Below are 19,029 nucleotides of genomic sequence, written 5' to 3' on the forward strand. Positions count from 1 at the left end.
CTTTGAATATATGGTGCCCTCTGTGGTTTTCTTCCTAATTATGAGCTTGGGGTGCTTAACACATCTCTGGAGCACTGATCTGTGAAACTTTCAGAGAGAAGTGCTGGAAAGCTAAAATGAAGCACAGCAGAGTAGAGAGGCTCCCAGAGCTAGTGAGCCAGAGGTATTTTCAGGCTGGGAAAGGACTAGAAAAGAAAGAACAATTTCAGGACTAGGTAGGGAAAATAGTGAGAAGAGAGGCAATTAGACCAAATAGGAGGGGATCGAACACAGAGACTGAGGTCAGATCCTGGATCACAGTCATTCGGAACTAACAACAGAAAATGGATTCAGGGATTAGCCATCAAGAAGCAAAGGACAAGACAAAAACATGTGCAAACTTGCATTCTGAGCTGTCATCCAGATTTTTTTTTTTTTTTCACAGCAAACAGATAAAAGGTACACGGTTGTAACAGCAGTGATGAACTGGACCAATTTAGTTCCCTTGCTCAGGAGAGAAAAAACCACCAAGTGTGGTCTGTATAGACAAGCTATCTAGCTACCAACAGAGTACAGAAGCAAGCTCAACTACCAGCTACATGCAGGCCACATAGAGCACGTATGCTGAATAAAGCTATACAACTGCTGACACTTTCCTCAGTGGTCACCTAGTGCCAGCATACTTCCCAGCTGAGTCAGAAAAAAAGAGCTTAAATTAGAATGTGCCACAGGTTAGGACTTGAATTTGTTTGTTTGGTGGGTTGGTTGGTTGGTTTGGTTTGTTTTGTTTGGGTTTTTTTTTTGTTTTGTGGTGTTTTGTTGGTTTTTTTGTTTTTTTTTTGGGGGGGGTGTTTTTTTTTCAGGGGGAGGGGGTGGGAGTGCATCCTCCCCTAAGGATGTGGATGTGATGAGGCACTCAGAAAAACTGTATTTCGGGGCTCATGCTAAACAAGTTCAAACACTCCACATTACGACCAGTGTGCTCCTACAATAGCTATGACTGCCATCTGCCTCAGTGGCCTCAGCAAAGGGGACTCTATAATCACAGAAAAAATGCCTGTGGGTATTACATCCCTCCTTTCTCAGAGGCTGTTTTTAGGCACAGCACAACTGTAACAACATTTTTGTTAGGCTATGTGAGTCAACGAAGCATTAAGAAAAGATACATGGGGACAATGATGTATTTATCAAGTCTACCGGCTCCTAGAGGCTTTGGTACCAGAGTATAAAACACTGTCGCGTAAGTCAAGTTGGAAGTAGGTACATGACAGTACGGCTTTATTTTTTGCTTACAGTCTGTGCCTTCTGTGCCAAGAAAAAAAAACCCACCGTCTACAGCAGGAAATAAAACAGTCAAAACAATAATACAGTTAACTGAAAAAAAAAAATCAGAAAGTAGATTTTTAATTTATCATCAGAAAAAAACCCAACAACCAACAAACCTGAGACTGCTCAAAGTTCAGATACAGAAATTATATTTTGTAATTATCATTGAGCCAATCAATCAGAAGGGCTAATTGCTAGAAGAGATTTAATGTTATATACAATGAATGTGTATTTATGAATATTAGGTGCCAGAGGTAACCTTCTGAGCATAACAATGCTCCTGCTGAATCCGATGAGAGTGTTGATTGTGGTTTCAGGAGAAGAATGATCTGCTAAGCAGTGAGCTATCATCTGTGAAGTCCCCTCAGCCTCACTGAGGTCTTGAATCTACAGACAGGAGTTGTACAACATTATGTTGTCCTACACTGAGCAAGTGACCATGCAAACTACAGGAAAACAAAATGAAAAACAACACTAACACGGAAAAGCTAATCATTGACAAAGAAATTTTTGGAGACAAACAGGGAGGTAGAGAATCAATTTCCCCCTTTTCTCCCCTGTAAAAACAGAGGATGGGGGAAGATGTTAGTCACTAATATAATACTGATGTTTAAGGGGGAAATTAATGAACTTAAGGCTCAAACAATGGTTTAAAGTGGAACATGTGGTTTTGGCTGTCTGCATGTTACTACTTATTAGGAAAACAGTGGTTTTAAAGGTAGGAGTACAGGTCTTGGAGGATGCAAAAAAGAAACTCCATGTTACTGTATGACACAGTAAAGAAAGCATTTAACTTCTCGTACTTCACATCCTCGTGAAAAAGAGAATTATAGCTGCCTGACTTTGTAGGACACTTTAGGTTCCTCAGAGAAAAAGAACCACAGTATTTACATTAGTACATTACAACAGTGCTTCTTGTGTTCAGATTTCCTCACAAGCTGTAACGGATCCTCACAGTGGGTTTGCTCAACTGAATTTTACAGACACTAACTTTCAAATAAAAAAGAGTAGATCTTTAGGTTGTTCAAAGCCATTGTGGGGGCTGCAAGGTTTAGTCCGGTGAGCAACAGATCGGGCAGAGACGAGTTTTCTCCTACGCAGGTACCTCTGTTGAGCCGTACGTTTTTAGGGCCTCACTGTAAGTGCCCTGCTGCTTGAAGCGTTTCCCTGCAAGGTGGCAGGGCGCATGGCCATGCTGCACAGCGACGGTGACGACGGACCACCGAGGAAGCCGTGATCCTTGCCTGCACACCACTCCTCTGCTGAATCGGCTCCCGCCCGCCTGTCATTCTGAACGTGGCGACCACGGACTTTGGAAGCCAGTTCAACGTTAAGTGAAACCGAGCAACGTTTATAATGTAATGGCCTTCCGACTCCCTGGGGGGTCGCCGTGCGAACCCGTGAGCGCCCGTAAAGCAGCTTCGAGGCTGCTCGCTTCCCAACGGCCACTCCGGCCCGCTCCCCCGGGACCGACAGGGGCAGCTGACGCCCTCCCAACGCCCCTCCTCGGCCCTGGCACCCCGCGAGAGCAGGGCCGAGGGCCGCAGCCGGTTCCGAGCACGAGGCCTTTCCACAGGCCTCGCACCTTGAGGTGGCCGCCGCTGCTCCGCCGGCGGGCTCCCAGTGTGGCAGGGCGAGGGGCAGCTCCAGGGGCTGGCGGTAGCCGCAGGCCCAGGAGCGCAGGGGTCGGCAGAGCGCGAAGCCAGCACGTCTGCCATTTCCCCTGGCCCTCGGCGCTGCCGGGCGGGAGCGAGGGCGGGCGGAGGAGGCGGAGAAGGAGGAGGAGAAGGGAGGGGAAAAGGAGGTGGCCGAGCCGGAGTGAACTGAGCCGTTCAGCTGCCACCACTCACACATCGCCTGCTGCCGCAGCCGGTCTGCTCGTGGACCCCGGGCGAGAGGGAAGGCGAGGGAAAGCCAGGAGCGGGAGAGGAGGCAGAAGACCGCTAGCAGGGGAAGGAAGACAGAGAGGAGGGGAGCGCAGAGAGAGGGAGAAGGAGCCCTCCTCTCCGCGGAGAGACGACTTCCTATATAGCTGGGGACAGAGGGAGAAGCTGGCGCTCAGAAACTGTGAGGGAAGCTTTCCAAGCAAGTTACTTAATCCCCGCAGAGCGGCGGGAGGAGGGGACAGCAGCAATCACCGATTATAACCATTATTCACAACCCCTCATCATTTAACCCCTGGGCGGTTCAATGCACTACTCCAAGCTCTTCCTAGTTTCCTCCTCGGGGTAACTTCGGAGGACGCGCCGCCGGTGCCGCCCGGAGGTCAGCAGAAGAGCCTCGGAAGAAGGAAGGAGAAGTTTTGTGGGGGTTGCGTGCGGAGGAGGAGAAGATGGGCTGGAAGCGCCGCTGCTGCTGGGGAGGTGGAGGCGGCGGGGACCTTCTCTGCCGGCTCACCCTGGTGCTGGGGTTCCTGCTGCCCGCCTGCAGGACGCGTCTGTACACCAACCACTGGGCTGTTCGGATAGCTGGGGGGCTCCCGGAGGCCAACAGGATAGCTAGCAAATACGGATACGTCAATATAGGACAGGTAACGCTCCTTACAACTACTTCGGAGCAGGCGCCAGCGGCGGGGCCGAAGGGCGGGCGGGCAGGGTCCGCTGCCGCTCGCGCACGGGCAAGGGACGGGCAGTTCCGCGGCCGCCGCGCGACCTCGGCCCAGCCGCGGGCCCCGGCACTGTCCCCGCCTCCCGCTGCGGAGGTGATGCGCGGGGGCAGGTACACCAGGGGCGCGCCAGAGGAGTCGCGGTCGCGGCGCCCCCAGCGCGGCCAGGTGCGGAGCGGCGCGCGCGCCGCGGAGCCGCCCGCGGGCGAGGGTGAGGGCGCGGTGGGGCCCGTCTGGGTCTTCGCCGCGATGTTGCCTCCGCCGCGGGTGAACTTTGCTCTCCGGCTGAGCACTGTCCTGCCCCCTTTGCAAAGAAAAGAACGCCGGTACAAGAGGAGCTCGCCCTGCAGCGAGCCACCGTCTCCCCAGCGGCCAGGACGTGGCAGCTGCGGCCACCGGCCCGCAGAGGGGGGCGGCCCGACCCCCCTTCTGACAGGACGTGCGGGGGGGAATTGGTGACAGGGGCGGTCCCGTTGCCTCGGGGTGGCCCCGGCGCCTCTGTGCGGCGGCCGGGGACGCGGGGTTGCCCCGGGGAGGGAGCCATACCGCCCGCCGCCGGGGCCAAAGCAGCCGTCCAGTAGACCACTCGCTTTCCGCCGGGTGTGGTGGATGCACGGGCGGGAGAAGTCAGCCTCGGGGTACCAGCACTCCAGGCTGAGCTTCCTGGGCCCGCGGCAGCCGGCCCATTGGGCAGCACCTGGGCTCTGCAGAGTCCGCAGATGTTTCGCTTGAAAACACCTGGACTGGATAGATCGAGAAATTACCCCGTGAGAAAATTCTTGGATCCAGCCAGGTCCGGGAACTGCAAGTGAGGAAACACCTGGTTTTTCCTGGATCCCATCAGTCTGAAAAATCCCCTCCCCACTGCAGCTAGGCACAGTTGCCGCTTGAAATGTCCTAAGATCACTTTTTCTGACAGAGTTTCTGCCAAGTATCCTAAGATTTCCTGGCAGTTATTCTCAAAATATGACTTGCATATGTAGGATTTATCGAGGTGAACATGTGAAAAATAAACAATTGCTTTGCATGCTTGGCTGCGAACATCCAAGCACAGGCTTTCTAACAGTAGTTTATACTACATGAATTGAAGGTTTAGAAATGAGCATTTACAGGTACAGCAGGCTTCATCATATATGAGATTCACAAAAATGCAGCTGCGTTTACGCAACAGGCCTTTTACATCAACTGGATCAAAGTGAGACCTGATTATTATTTGTGTTGTAAAATGAGTTCCCCATGTACTGCATCATTGACTTCAAAGTTTGAAGTATGCATCTCTACCGTTCCCAGTCATTGCAAGCCTGGATAAAGGAGCTGTGCAGTTTATTAAGGTAAATAATTTGCATGAGAAAAGCTGAAAAATGGCACTGAAGTAGCACAAAACAGGGTATGTAAAGATGCAGTTACTTAGAAGAACTGATACCAACTTCTCTCTTAGAGCACTTGGGCAGGTCGGTAGTGTTATTCCAAGTTGGAGGCACAGAAATTCAGGAGGAAGCTTTCATATCAAAATTGAATCCCCACCTTGAATCTGCCATTTATAAATCCAGATATAAAGTCTTTCTTTTTTTGTTTTATGAGCACCTTTTGCCCAAGGTGTTTCTCTTGTATTGCTGTCTGGGCCTTTATAGTGCCAAAATAAACAACAGTCAGTTGGAGGATATGCTGCATCTCTTTTGGTCAGGCCAGCTGGGCAAGCCTGGTTTTTTATACCTTGCACATCCAAACCTCATGTGGAATTACGAAAAGAATGGAGCAAGGCACTATTGCTTCTTCCATGTCACTGAAAGTGCTGTGTATACACCTATATTAATAAGAGATACATTGCTGATCAGGTGTATAGATGGGAATGAGACAAAATAGAGACTATAAATAATGAAAAAAATGGAAAATGCATTACTGAGTATACAGATAAAAAGAGTGTATGTGAAGGGAGCCAATACCGTTACGTAGGTACGCAGATATGGAAAGTTAAAGTAGAAGACGAATGTAAGAATGTTAAATGATGGGTGTATGAGAAAGAAAACTTCAGTAGTGATATAAACTAGACTGGTGGGTGATTCCTTATCTTCTGGTTATAACCAGCCTTTAAGAACAAGAAGCAGGCAGTGGGTATATGTGAAGAAATTCCTCAGAACTTGCTGTTGTATGTGTTTTGGATTAGACTAACTTGGTGCTATATGTCATTGTACCGTGCCAGCATAGAGCTCAGCACTCACAGCTACATGCCCTAAAAAGTGTTGTGCATTTGCACAAGGTGTTATGCAGAGCTTCCTTTCATGGGTATCTTTTTACAATGGCCAGTGTTAAGTTTCTGATCATTTCTCGCAAAATCATCTCCAAGTAGTATTTGTGTGATAGCGTGTTTGCTAGTATGTTGGTGGTCCAGTGTCTGTCCTTTTATTCCCAGCTAGTGCTTATTCATCTTTTCTCAGAGTGATGTGGACGCTAGATAGAATTCAGAGTTCATAAAATAATCCAAATGGCTGTGGTCTGACCATACTTAGTTTAACATGTAAATACATAGTTCAAAGCTTGTGTAAAATAATTCTATAACCGTATTTCTTGAAAATACAAACAAATGTGCATTGTTTTCTGTAAAGATTACTGATCATTCTTTGTAGACTCTATCAATGAAAATGGATAAAGGGAATAAGGCATTAACTTTTAGAGAAAGGAAGTCAGGAAGGCTCTGGACTGATGAATTATATTTGCCTGTAATGGGCTTTTTTGCATAGATCTGGAAAAGCTGGAAGATACTTGAGGCAGAACAGGAAGTGCAAAAGAGTAAGAATATGGGGCAAAAATCTACTGTTTATTACTGAGAGGCAATCATAAGCAATTAAAAAAAATCTCTATTTGGTATAAGATGTTGAAAGACATCCTTTTAGTTGACTGTACTATAAAAACACTGAAAGAGATAACTAGTAAGCAGAATTTTCTGTTCGATGCAAGACTTCACGTGCTTAATGTCTGTATTTTGTAGCAGCTATGGCCAGGCAGTTAAACTTTGGTTTTACAGATAATATGACTTCTAGGTAAGCTAAAAGATTGTAATTAAAGCTGAAAGTGTCAGTAAGAGCTGTTTACTTCTCATAAAAATACACATCCCCAAATCGCCTGAAGTAGATGAAAAAAAACCCTAGTGTAATGCATTAAGCATATTTCTTTTCTTTAAAAAAGTTCAATTTGTAAGCTCACCTTTAAGGAGAAAGTGCAAAAAAGCTAAATACAAATCCCAGTAGCTGGCCCAAAAAATCAACTCAGTACCTATGACCAAGAAAAATAATGGAATTAAAATATTCAAGGTAAGAGGTAGTAAAACTATGCGTAAAAATGAAACTCAGATAGGTGGATTTGCAAAGTTGCAAACCAGGGTATTCTGACAACAGCTACTTGTATGATTAGGGCTGAAGGGAATAGTGGAAAACAACATTTCTGAAGATCTTCTTACCATCCACCCTGTTAATTTTGCATGGGTGGAGATGCAAGGTACCATGGAAGAGACAGTTTAGGGTAGGTTAGGGGTAAGATAGGTAAGAGTAGGCAATATTCAGATTGTGTTTGTGGAAAAATGTCTTTGAAAGGTAAGTTAAGTTGATCAGTGGCAACAAGACTGTAGACCCAGAAGGGCAGTGAATCAGAAACACTGGACAATATCCTTTTTCCCAGTTTTTGTTATTTGATGTGTTTGTGGTAACAGGTGAAGTTTAGTTTTCCCTCTTTCTTGGTGCTTGCGAGATTTGGAGAATATACAACTGAGTCTTGGGATTCTGTTTAAGTCCATTTCCATTGCCATAGTGCTGTCAGGAAAGCTACAAAACCTATCTGAATGACTGGACGAGTCCGACAGAAATAAATGTTAAAGGAGACTTTGAGAACACCTGCTGGTGAGCAGTAAAGAACTGCAACTCACAGCTTCTGGTAAGCTGTTGCTCTCAAATTTCTGTGGTCTCCATCTCTTGTTACAGAAATCTGATGCTTTATCTTTTCTTCTTATTCAAAAGAGGAATTTTCCATTAATTTTTAGGGGACACAACACAACAGAGAAAGAATCCTCTTTATGTTTTTCCAGGCTACGTCTTCTGATTCATGTTTCCTGCAAATTGCTCCAATGTACTGCTCATTTATCCTGTATTTCCATACCATTACCAATGTGTGAGCTGACGTTCAAGTTAACAGGCCTTCATTTAAGGCATATTAAAGGCCTGTCCCATAACTTTAAGCTTGAGTACTTGGTTACTGGTAGTGTAATTTCTGTGGCATAACCACATCTGTATTAAGGACAGTGGAGCAAACACAGTGAAACATAGTATAAGCTACAAGACAATTGGCCCAAGGTCTCCTATTTTTATTGGGCTTTAGAATAGTACAAGCGTGTAATAGGAAGATTTAAATGCGTAGAATTGACTTTTTTTTCTTTCCTCCTCTCCCGACCCCCCCCATATATTGCAGCCATTTCTGGTCTTCCCTTAAAGTGCAATCAGTAGTTTCTGTAGCAAGCAAATCCTTGCCTGTAAAAAAAAAAAAAAACAAAAAAAAACCCCACCCCTATTCTTTTTGCGTGGGTCTTTTAAGAAAGTGGTCTGGACTAGCCATCCATCTGGGCCTATGATAAAGTTGTGTAATGCAGAACAGCCAAGGAGTTGTTCAAAGTTGCATGCTGGATGGAGCAGTTTGGGGTATAACACATCCCCCAGCAGCTCCTGGCTGACATATTTTAGCCCTCTATCTTGTAGTGCACTATGCAGACCTTTCTGTTGGAGATAAAATATCTATCACTGATGTTGGGTAATTCTTTTTTCACTGTTGGCAGCTACTGAAGGCTAAACATGAAGTCTGTGAAGCATTTTATACAACTGGCATGAATATTGAAACCGTGTTGATAGTTTGGAGATTCTCTACTATACAGTGAAAGAAGAAAGCCCTCTTTTGATATAGCCATGAAAATTAAGGCGTACTGATACATCATGCTGATTCCCATGAATTTTCTCAGTTCTTGTAAACACAGCTTCTCACTGGATATAGATTCCTGGTTTGGTGCTGAAATATTCTCAGAGAACTAGAGAAAGGAGCACCAGCTTATAAAGTTAATGACTTGTGAAGCATCTGAGAAGCTGGGAATCCTACTCTGGGCTTCAGTGATAAAGGCTTTTGTCCCCTTGGATTTATCAATGTATGCTTTTTTCCTGCAAATCTTTATATAGGTAAAAGAGGAGGAACTCCAGTAACTGACGGGACATATGAGTTCATTTTAATATGAAATGTGCAGCTTCAAAATGAGTTTTTTTAGGTCTGTGCTCTTCTAGAAAGTGGTGCCTCATCAGTTTCAGGTTGCTGTCATCAGATGCCAGGAGTTTCTTATTCAGGCAAGGGATTTTCCTTGAAGGTGCAAGAGAGCAGGAGGAGCAAACAGCTGATACCCCAAAGGTGATGGAAGAGATAAAGGTATCTTATCTGTGGCTTCAACAATCAAGAGAAATGCAGCATGAGTTAGTATAGGAATAAACTTTAGATCTTTCTATTATTTTTTCTTTCTTCATACTAGGCAGGGTTTGAGGATCATGGAATCATATAACTGTTTGGGTTGGAAGGGACCTTCAGAGGTCATCTAGTCTAACCCCCCCTGCAATGAGCAGAGGTATCTTCAACTAGATCAGGTTACCCAGAACCACATCCAGCCTGGTCTCGAATGTCTTCAGGGGTGACACATCAACACTTTTCTATCTCACAGCCTTCGTCTCCTGATTGTATTCTTCCAGTAATTTTTCTCATCTCCTCCAGGCTAGTGGCCTACTCCCCACCCTTGGCAAATGATAGGCTACCCTTTCCCTCAAATTTTCTTCCTGCAAGGAATACACACTCTTTGCCAAAAGACACCTAAGTGTGCTGAGTTTGAGGTGTGGCCCAGGAGTTACTGTTAGATATACAGATGTGGTTTTTTAGGTAACGTAAATGTGTGATTTGACAAAAGGTGTTTTGGTTTTGGGGGCTGTTTTTTTTTTTCCCCTGTTTGCTTGGGTTTTTTTATTTATTTGTTTTCAGTTGTGGGTTTACAGATTTAAAGCCAGCAGTCACACAAAGAGGTAATAAATACTGCCTCATTTCAAACCTGAGTCCCAGAGATGGCACAGAGAAGATGTTACGTAACAAGATCAATGGATCAGAAAGAATGGGAAGAATGCCTGTTTTCCATTTTCCAGATCTGTTCCTGATGGGAAGTGAAAGGAAATTTTGCAAAATAAGTTTTTGAAATTGGAAGACTAGAAAAAAGTTTAGTTAAGAGGAAAGGGAGTTTAAGATAAAGAGCCTAACACTAAGTTGTTGTCCTCGGCAAACGAAAGAGTTTGCTACCATGATCTCCACTACATGGATGACTCAAAAAAGCAGCATGATAGGTCTTTTGTCTACGAAATTCACCTACCCCGGAATAAGAATATAGATAGCTAATAGATGAGACATGCCCCCTAAGCGCCTGTGTGTTCACAGTACTGGAACAGAATATGCTTTTACTAAAATTTAATATCTGGGATGAGCTTAATGAAGCCCTGAGTATTAAACTTGCAATTACTAGGAGTATGGCATTAAAAGAATCAAAGCTAGGTTTACTCAAAGCAGTATGCACATGCAGATGTAGCTAGGCTGCACAGAAACACCAAAGAAAATAGAATTTTCTCTTATTCATGGCAGAAAGGCGAACACTTAGGGACTGGTAGAGAATAACCACCAGGTAGAAAGATCTTTGAAAAATGCAAGTACTGAAATAACATTCTTGCAAATGGTTGCATGCCACAAAAAAAACAGAAAACCATCATGTATTGGAGAGTACAAAGGGTATGCCATGGTTAATTGCTTCATCCTTAGCTGTAGTTCTCTTGTCTGTGTGATTAAAAAGGAGAGGGAGGAGAGAGAGAAAGCAGAGTTTGCTACTGCTGAATGTGAGCTTTCACTGGGAGTTGGATGAAGAAAAGGATGTGCCAGATGGGTTCTGGTGATAGAGGTAGTCTAATGGTCTTTATATGTTACAAAATGAGGGAAGATGAGAATCTTGTTTAACAGCAATACTAGTCAAGCTAGAAATTATGTGATGATTTTTTATTTAAAGCCTTTAGGCAAGCATACACTAAATTATACTTCTAAGAATAACAATTAGTTGCAAGCCCAATTTAGAAATGACAATGTTTGTGGGAACTGCTCCTCTCAAACAAAGTACGTAAAGAAGTTGACAGACCAGATTAAAATGGAAGAACCAGAAATCTGAAAATACACAGAGTTAAATCAGTAGTACATGATACCTCTGGTATGGCATGACCTCTGCTGACAGTGGCTGGTGGTTGTAGGAATGAAGGGCAGGGGGCTACATCTCTACAGATAATTTGTTCATCGCAGTGCCCTTGAGGAGGATCATCTGTGCCCACATCTTTCCTGGCAGATACTTAACTAGTTTTCAAAGATCTCCAGTAAGGAAGCTCTATGGTGCCACGGTTGATCCTAGTGGCTCATCATCCTCTTTGTCCTTGTGAAGTCTAAGCTGTATCTGTCTTCCTTCAGTTAGCTTGTGTTTTTTGTTTCTTTATGAACATAAATAGAGGCATCAGAAAAGATGTCTTCCTGCTGCCTGCTTCCGTCTTTTTTCATCCAAGCCCAGTCCTTTCCCTTGTTTTACATAGGTCAGGCTTTGACTTAGTTCAGTTTGTGATCTGTGGTTCACGAATAGATTCTGCCAAATTCCTAGCCCGTTGTTCTCCAGCATGAATTTATCCAGTAGATTATTGTGATTACTTTGCACATGCTTTTTGCTGAATCTTGCCTGTTTTTCCAGACCTTGTTTTACAGTTTCAGTTTCTTTTGAATTCTGTTTCTGCCTCCCAACATGCTTGGAGATCCCCTTTTCTTCTTCATGTATGTTATGTTTAATAGGTGTCTTTCCTATGCCAATATCCAGGTCCCTAGCTGAAGTATTGACCAAAAAAGTTGCAATGTTACGTAGTTTTGACCTACTATTCCATAGTTTAATTTTATGCCTTCAGGAATTTGAAGAGGACTGTTAAGTAGAACTTGAAGATAGATACAGTTTTTAATTTGCAAAGGATCAGCTCAAAATGAATGCAAAAATTTCAAGGATATTAGGTTAGTCTGGATCATCAGTGATTGCTATTATATACCTTAAGTCATTCATAAGATGGTTTTTTTACCCCAGTTTTAAACAAGTCTAAAATTAGCCAGTTTTAAAAGGGGTTTTGTTATGTGTTCTCAGTCTGGAAAAATTGCGTTTGTTGTTGCTTTTTTTTTTTCCCACTTACTTCCAATTTACAGATTTAATTTAGTCATGGTGAGTATATATCTATTCTTGTGCTTAAGTGGCTTATCTGTTTCTCCAGCATGTTTGCAGGGGGAGCCAGCCTTCACTTTTGCTTCTGTATCTTCTAGTCTCCTGTTAGAAGATAGGCTTACAATTCCCATGGTCATCTCAGTTGCTGTGTTTTGATTGACATCTGTTTGCCTTGCTTATATACAACTTCCCAACAGCTTTATACAGTGCAATAATTCTCTAGACTTGTCAGACAAGATATTTCCAGTATTGTATTTACATTTTTTGCAGCTGTGTTCTTTAGTTCTGTGATTGACCAGTGTATCTTTCTCTTCCTTTCCAAAAGATAAATTGTAAAATAACAAAGTGAGGAGGTATGTATGTCAGCTATGGATGTGAATAAATCATATTGTCCCTAGTGAAGAACTATGGTGCTCTTTGTCACCTGCCAGACACAAGGGTAAATACAATCAAACAAAATCCTGCTTGCCAAACATACATAGCTTAAGACAGTAAGTGATTATTTGGCAACATGGTGGACCCAATTTGATTGATCTTTGCAGAATAAAAAACTCTTGGAATGGAACATTGGCAAGTCCAAGAGAGTATCGGAGCTACAGTAAAATCCTGCCAGAACAGCTTGTTGTGGAAATTCTTGTGGATCACATGACAGTGTATGATGGAGATGAGACTGTAAAAGGCAGATTAGTCGGACATGATCAATGGATTATATAGTTTAAATAAATTGGGAAAGAAAAAGATTCTCAGTACAGACTTCTCCATGTAGAAGGAATCTGCTCCCAGGGAAGTGGCATGCTTCCAGGTGTGGGATAGACATCACAATCACAAAGGGCCATGGTTTTCATCTTTTTTGTAATTTTTCTGTGGCAGCAGGGAATAGTTGTCATTTATGTTTTGTTTTCTAGGGCCAAACTGGAGTTATAGAGATGATACAAATCACAGTTAAAACCTTTGCTGCATTCCCTTATTAATTCATGTTCAAACTGGAATAAAACAACTGGGTTTTGCGTAAGAGTGCTTAGTGGGGAGTGAAGGTGTTACTGAATAGTGCTGTGTGGCTGAAATTCAAGCCTAGAATTAAAAAATGTTCTCCTTTTTTAAAATATTTAGCTTGATCAGCAGTAGCATATCACCTTCCCTCTGAATAAATCTAGAGAACATTGTTTTCTTTTATTGAGCTTTTCTTTGCAGAGCGTATTAACACAGTAACCTGATGTCTTGAAAATAAACACAAAGTAAAATGTGTGCTGTGTTGCACCTGGAAGGCTGGTAGTATGACGTTTAGGGCATAGAGAATTAGTTTCTGTAACATTTTTGCTCACGTGAATAGCCTTTATTCAGAATGACCCATAAGGATGCAAAGGTCATTCTGGGTCATCTATCCTGACTGCCTGCCAGTATGCCAGTGGTGTTAAGTTACTGTCTGTGGGAGAGAATGAACAAAATAAGCATCTGATGCTTCTCCCTAGCACTCCCTTCAGCTCTTTTCAGCTCAGGAGACTGCTTGAACTGGATATGTGTTCTGCATACCTAGAAATTCTTGATTTTTTTTTTTGTCCAGACACTTGTCCAACCTTTTAAATAAAAGTAAACTTCAGCATCCAAATATTCTTTGCCAAGGATTTTAAAAGCTTGCCGCTTAACTGCATGAAGAACCACCTCTCTTCTGCTTCTTACTTACTAGTTTCTTTTGATGGCTGCGGAAAGAGATGATGAAGATTGATTCCTGCACACTCTTATGCCATAGATGATTTTTTAGATTTCTGGTATTTTCCTCTAAATTGTATCATATCTAGACTGAAGAGTCTTAACTTAGCTATTCCCCATTCAGAGGGTGTACCATATATTTGTCCATTCTTCTTCTCAATTTGGAAACTTTTCCAGCTCTGTTATGTCTTCTTTGAATAGAAGGGAATCGAACTGCACACAGTACTTAAATTGTGGCAAAGCTTTGGATTATTCTTACAGTGCCATTTTCTCTGCTTTATTATCCGTACTCCTGTTGATTATGTCTACCATGCCATTTGCTGTTGGGGCTTCTGCTGAGCTGAATTTCCATGGATTAGTCTGCCATAGCCCCAAGAGCATCACTCGTCAGTGGTCCTGGGCAGCGCGAAACAGTTCATTTTAGTGTGAGGTTGTGTTTGCACATACGTTCATCCACATTTGTCTACATGTGATTTCATTTGACTTTTTATTGTCATCACTGAATTCTGCAGCTGCCTTCTGCAGCTCACATAGGCAGCGGCAGTCTTTACACCCGTGATTGATAGCAGTAGCTGACATCTGCACTTCGTTTCTCACTTCATTTTCCATGTAAATTTTTTTTGTGAAATAATGTAGGACCCAGAAGAGGTTCTACCATGGACCCCAGCAAAAATCCATGGGTGGCAGGGACCTCTGCCCATTGTGAGAAGCTAGTTGCTTTTTAATAAACAACTAACTAATTGATCCTAATCTTTGTTTTCAGTCTGATCACTTGCTTCTGCAAAGATCTTATAGAATCATTTAATCAGCTAGGTTGGAAAAGATGTTCAAGATCATCCAACCATTACCCCAGCACTGCCAAGACCACCACTAAACCATGTCACTGAGGACCTCCTTTACACAGTTTTTGAACACTTCAGGTACAGTATTTCCAGCACTTCCCAGGGCAGCCTGTTCCAATGCTCTGATTTCACTCTTTGTGTGAAGAAAGTGTTCCTAATATCCAATCTAAACCTCCCCTCGCAGCCTGAGGCCAGATTTAGTTCTGTCTGTGTCTTCGCCTTTCTAACTTTCTCTCTGGATATCCTAACAACATCCTTGTATTTTTCATGGGCTGACTGTCCCTTCTTCCACAGGTGATAAGTTATCTTTTTATCCTTAAGTTCAAGCAGTATCTTCCTGCTCAGCCAGTCTGCTCTTCCCCGCTCATTTGATTTTTTGGCACATGGCGAACTGCCTCCTCCTGCACCTTGAGGTCATTTCATTCTTGAAGAGTGTCCAGCTTTCCTGGACCCCTTCAGTAATGTTCCCCAAGGAGCTCTGCCGGCCAGCATCCTAAACAGGCCCAAGTCAGCCCTCCGGAAGTCTAAGGTGAAGGTTTTGCTGACCTTCTTCCTGACTTCTCCAATGACTGAAAATTCAGTCATTTTGTGATCGCTTTGCCCAAGACAGCTGCCAACCATCACATCACCCGCCAGTCCTTCTCTGTTTGCAAACAGCAGATCTAGCCAGGCATCTCCCCTGGTTGGCTCACTAACCAACTGGGTTAGGAAGTATCTTCAACACCCTCCAGGAACCTCCTGGATTGTTTCTTCTCTGCTGTGTTGTGCTTCTAGCAGACATCTGATAGCTTGAAGTCGCCTATGAGAACGACGGGAAGTGATTGTGAAACTTTTCCCGGTTGTTTGAAGAGCACTTACTTCATCCTGGCTGTGTGGTCTATAACAGACTTCCTCAGTTGGCCTTCCCCCTGATCTTCACCCACAGATGTTCAGCCTTCTCTCTTACAACACTGAGTTCAAAGCAGTTGATGCATTCCTTGACATACAATGCAACCCCATCACCTCTTTTTTTTTTTGCCTATCCCTTCTGAGGAGCCTGTACCATCCATGTTTCTCTGATGGCAGTCATGTCATGATTTCTTTCTTATTGCTGCACAATAGCTTCCAGCTCCTCCTGTTTATTGCCCATGCTGTGGGCATTGGCATATATGCATTAAGTTGCTGGACTCCCAACAGCAGCATCCTACCCCATAGCTCAGTCTGGTGTTATCCCCTTCAAACCTAGTTTAAAGCCCTCTCTATAGGCCCTGCTAGCTCCTGGGCTAGGATCCTTTTCCCCGTTTCTACCATGTCTTCTTAAATTCTTCAAAGCTTTTGGTGAAGGATATTGTCAAAAGCCTTTTGGAAATCCAACCAGAGTATATCTATCTATGCATCTTTACCTATATGCTTGACCTTTTCACAGAGCACTGATACATCTGTAAGGCAGATTTTTCCTCATTTAACTATTTCCAAAGAAGTAATTTTTTTTCTTTCAAGTGTCCATTAATTATCTTAGTTCCTACTCATTTGCCTAGTAGTGACTTGAAGGTTCACAGTACTTCAGATCTCCATTTAGAAACTGACTTCGCATTTGTCACTCAGTTGTCCTCAAATGTGAAAACGGTTTTTTAAGTAAGAGATTTCATGCCACTGTTCCTGTTGCTTTCAGTTACTGTAATTTCTGAGTGCTTTAACTATTTCATCCATATTCCTTCCACACTCTGCAGAATATTTGTATTTCACATATCCTATCTCTAATAACCCATCTGAGCTGAAGTGAAGCAAACAAATCAGTCACATGCTAAACTCAAAAAAAAATTTGAGGCTTCATGAGTATTCTGGGGTCCAGCGAGTCGAACATGAATGAAGAGCAGTGGCAGGTCTTTAAGCTGAGAAGTTTCCCTACCCATTGTGGAAATGAGCAACACTGCTTCCCTGCAGGAATGGACTGCAGCATAAAATCTGTTTTCTCTTGAACAACCAAGCCCTGTCCTGCACAAGGAGCAGTAATTTTACCAGTTGTGAGTGGATACCCCAGTTAAACCAAAAAGGTCTTGATAGACCAGATGTCTGCGACAGAACAAGAGCTCCATTATGAACTAGCATGATAGTAGTAACTATGATACTATTCTCAGTTTTCTTCTTGAAATGTTCCCTTTTGCTCCATTGTAAACCAAATTATTCTCTTCCTTGGATTGAAAGCACAACATTAGTAGTATTTTATTTACACCTGTTTGAGGTACAAGATCATTTCCAGAGAGGACATGTATGACAATTATCTGGGTTTCCCTTGATAGTCTCGACATATGCCTATCTCTGCATTACTGTCATTGCTCCTTTCTGCCTATTGGATCGAGCAGTACATTTGCTTCAGCTCAGAGAAGTTTAAATATCCATTGTCAGTGAACAGACTCCTCCTGATAATTCTTAGGCTACTGCATGATGATTGTGGCCAACTGACATATCTCAAAGCTGTTGCCTGGAAAAACTGATAACTGGAATTAAACAGGGTTGCTGAGCCTTGCTTTCTGAAAGAGTTAACTGTGCTGTGACCGAAAGGGGCTCTGGACTGTGTTGGTGTCACAGGTCTTATCAATAAATGGTTCTACCATTGCAACAGACAGCTTTTTTAGATGCTTTCTTGTAGATAAATACCATTCCCATCTTATGAAATCTGAATAATTTCCATTTCTTTTCTGACAACTGCAAATATTAATCTGACACACTTAACTGCACAGTGAGAAATTCTAGTGGTGGCTGGAATCTGTGTGGATTTCCTGATCTTTCTGATCTTGTAGGACTCATTTGACATGATAACATATTTCAAAATGGAAATCCAAATCTGTTTATCCATTGGGTTTATCCAATTCACTGCTGCCATTTTAAGTGACTGTCTCTTCCCTAATTGAGTGTTTTGGAATTATATATATAATATTGATATATTAAACAAATATTCAGTAGACATATTTCTCCTTGTGTAAGAAAAATCTACTTTCAGATGCACAGTTAAGCATTTCCTCAGCCTTTAGGTTGTAAGATTTTGTTCTCCAAACAAGTAGGCTGCCAAGGAATGTTCTTTGAAAGCGTGAAATGGACAGTGAAAGCTGTGACCTGTATTTCATTGGTTTTAGTAAATTTAGATATTTAATTATGAATTTAATATCACTTCTCCTTGACTTTTCTCTGTAGCTTGAAGTAATTTAGGAGCTAATCCATGAACTTAGACATTAGGATGCTGACTTAATGTAGACTTCACTGAGGTCTGGATTAAAAAAGATTTTTTCTTCATTATGTGCTTATTGCAGCTTCTACTACTACACTATTGCAGCTCTCACTTCTACAGCAGAAGATCCCACTGATGCTAGTGGAAGCTGAACTGAAACTTAATCACTCTTCTGGCACTGTGGAAGTTGGTACAGCAGGAGAGATATGCATATTTCTTACTTTGTATGTCTTTTTTTTTTTTTGCTGTTGTTGTGATTGCAGGTAGCTGCTGTAAGTGGAATAGTATGCAACTATGCTAGAATAACTGTCATTTGGTGTGCTGTAATATATATATATTTTATCCCCACAAAACATTAGTTACATTAGTTACAAAGTTTTCTGTCTTACTAGGTTTGAATGCTACAATATGCAGTAATTTTGGGGATTTTTTTTGTCAAGTTTGCTTATTTACTTGCTTTTTCTTTTCAGTATCTTTAGATACTGACAAAGACGCATTTTTTTTCCTGTTCATAACTGTTAAGCTTAGGAAACTGTTAAGTTCCTCCTCAGAAACTGTTACTCATACAAATAGCTGTTGCTCAAGTTGTTTTGTCATATCAGTGAGATTACATGTGGGTATGGAGACTGCTTATATAAATAATGGATACTGGCAAAACTTATTTTTACACAAAAAAAAGTACAAACTTTTGTACAGCTCAATCATTAACCAAATAAGATAGGTGAATGTATCAGCATCATGCCTGGCTCTGGACAAGTTTTATGCTTCGCTTTAGCGTATTGCAGAGTGAAAGATCATTGGACTTTAACACAGTACAAAGTTGAGGGCATATGATCTAAAACACTGTAAAGGAGTGTAGAATTTAATGCCTGCACACACCACATAGATGAACTTACTCAGTCCTAGATATTTCCATGAGTCACTTCTTTATTACTCTTCAGCAAATTGTATAAGCAGGGACAGGTGGCCTGGGAAGAGCACAGGGATGTTATCTGGGAAGCTAGGGACAGACTAGGGAGAATGTGGGCGCTGT

At 42.7% G+C, this 19,029-nt stretch overlaps 1 protein-coding gene across 4 annotated transcripts in view; it reads left to right on the plus strand.

The window, feature by feature from the left end:
• Nucleotides 1-3,023: 3,023 nt before the first annotated feature.
• The window catches only part of PCSK5 (proprotein convertase subtilisin/kexin type 5), a 268,581-nt gene continuing 252,575 nt past the window's right edge, over nt 3,024-19,029 (plus strand). For 2 of the 4 annotated variants that reach the window (XM_057432936.1, XM_057432938.1), the window contains exon 1: nt 3,024-3,835. In XM_057432936.1, the coding sequence (XP_057288919.1) occupies nt 3,638-3,835 (198 nt within the window). In that variant the 5' untranslated portion in view covers nt 3,024-3,637. The remainder of the gene's footprint in view (nt 3,836-19,029) is intronic. The other 2 variants (XM_057432939.1, XM_057432940.1) reach the window with 2 other exon arrangements.

Source organism: Pezoporus wallicus, unplaced genomic scaffold (genome assembly GCF_028554395.1).
Source record: "Pezoporus wallicus isolate ANWC-B61680 ecotype Strahan unplaced genomic scaffold, APGP_CSIRO_Pwel_v1 contig_2910, whole genome shotgun sequence".
NCBI lineage: Eukaryota > Metazoa > Chordata > Aves > Psittaciformes > Psittacidae > Pezoporus > Pezoporus wallicus.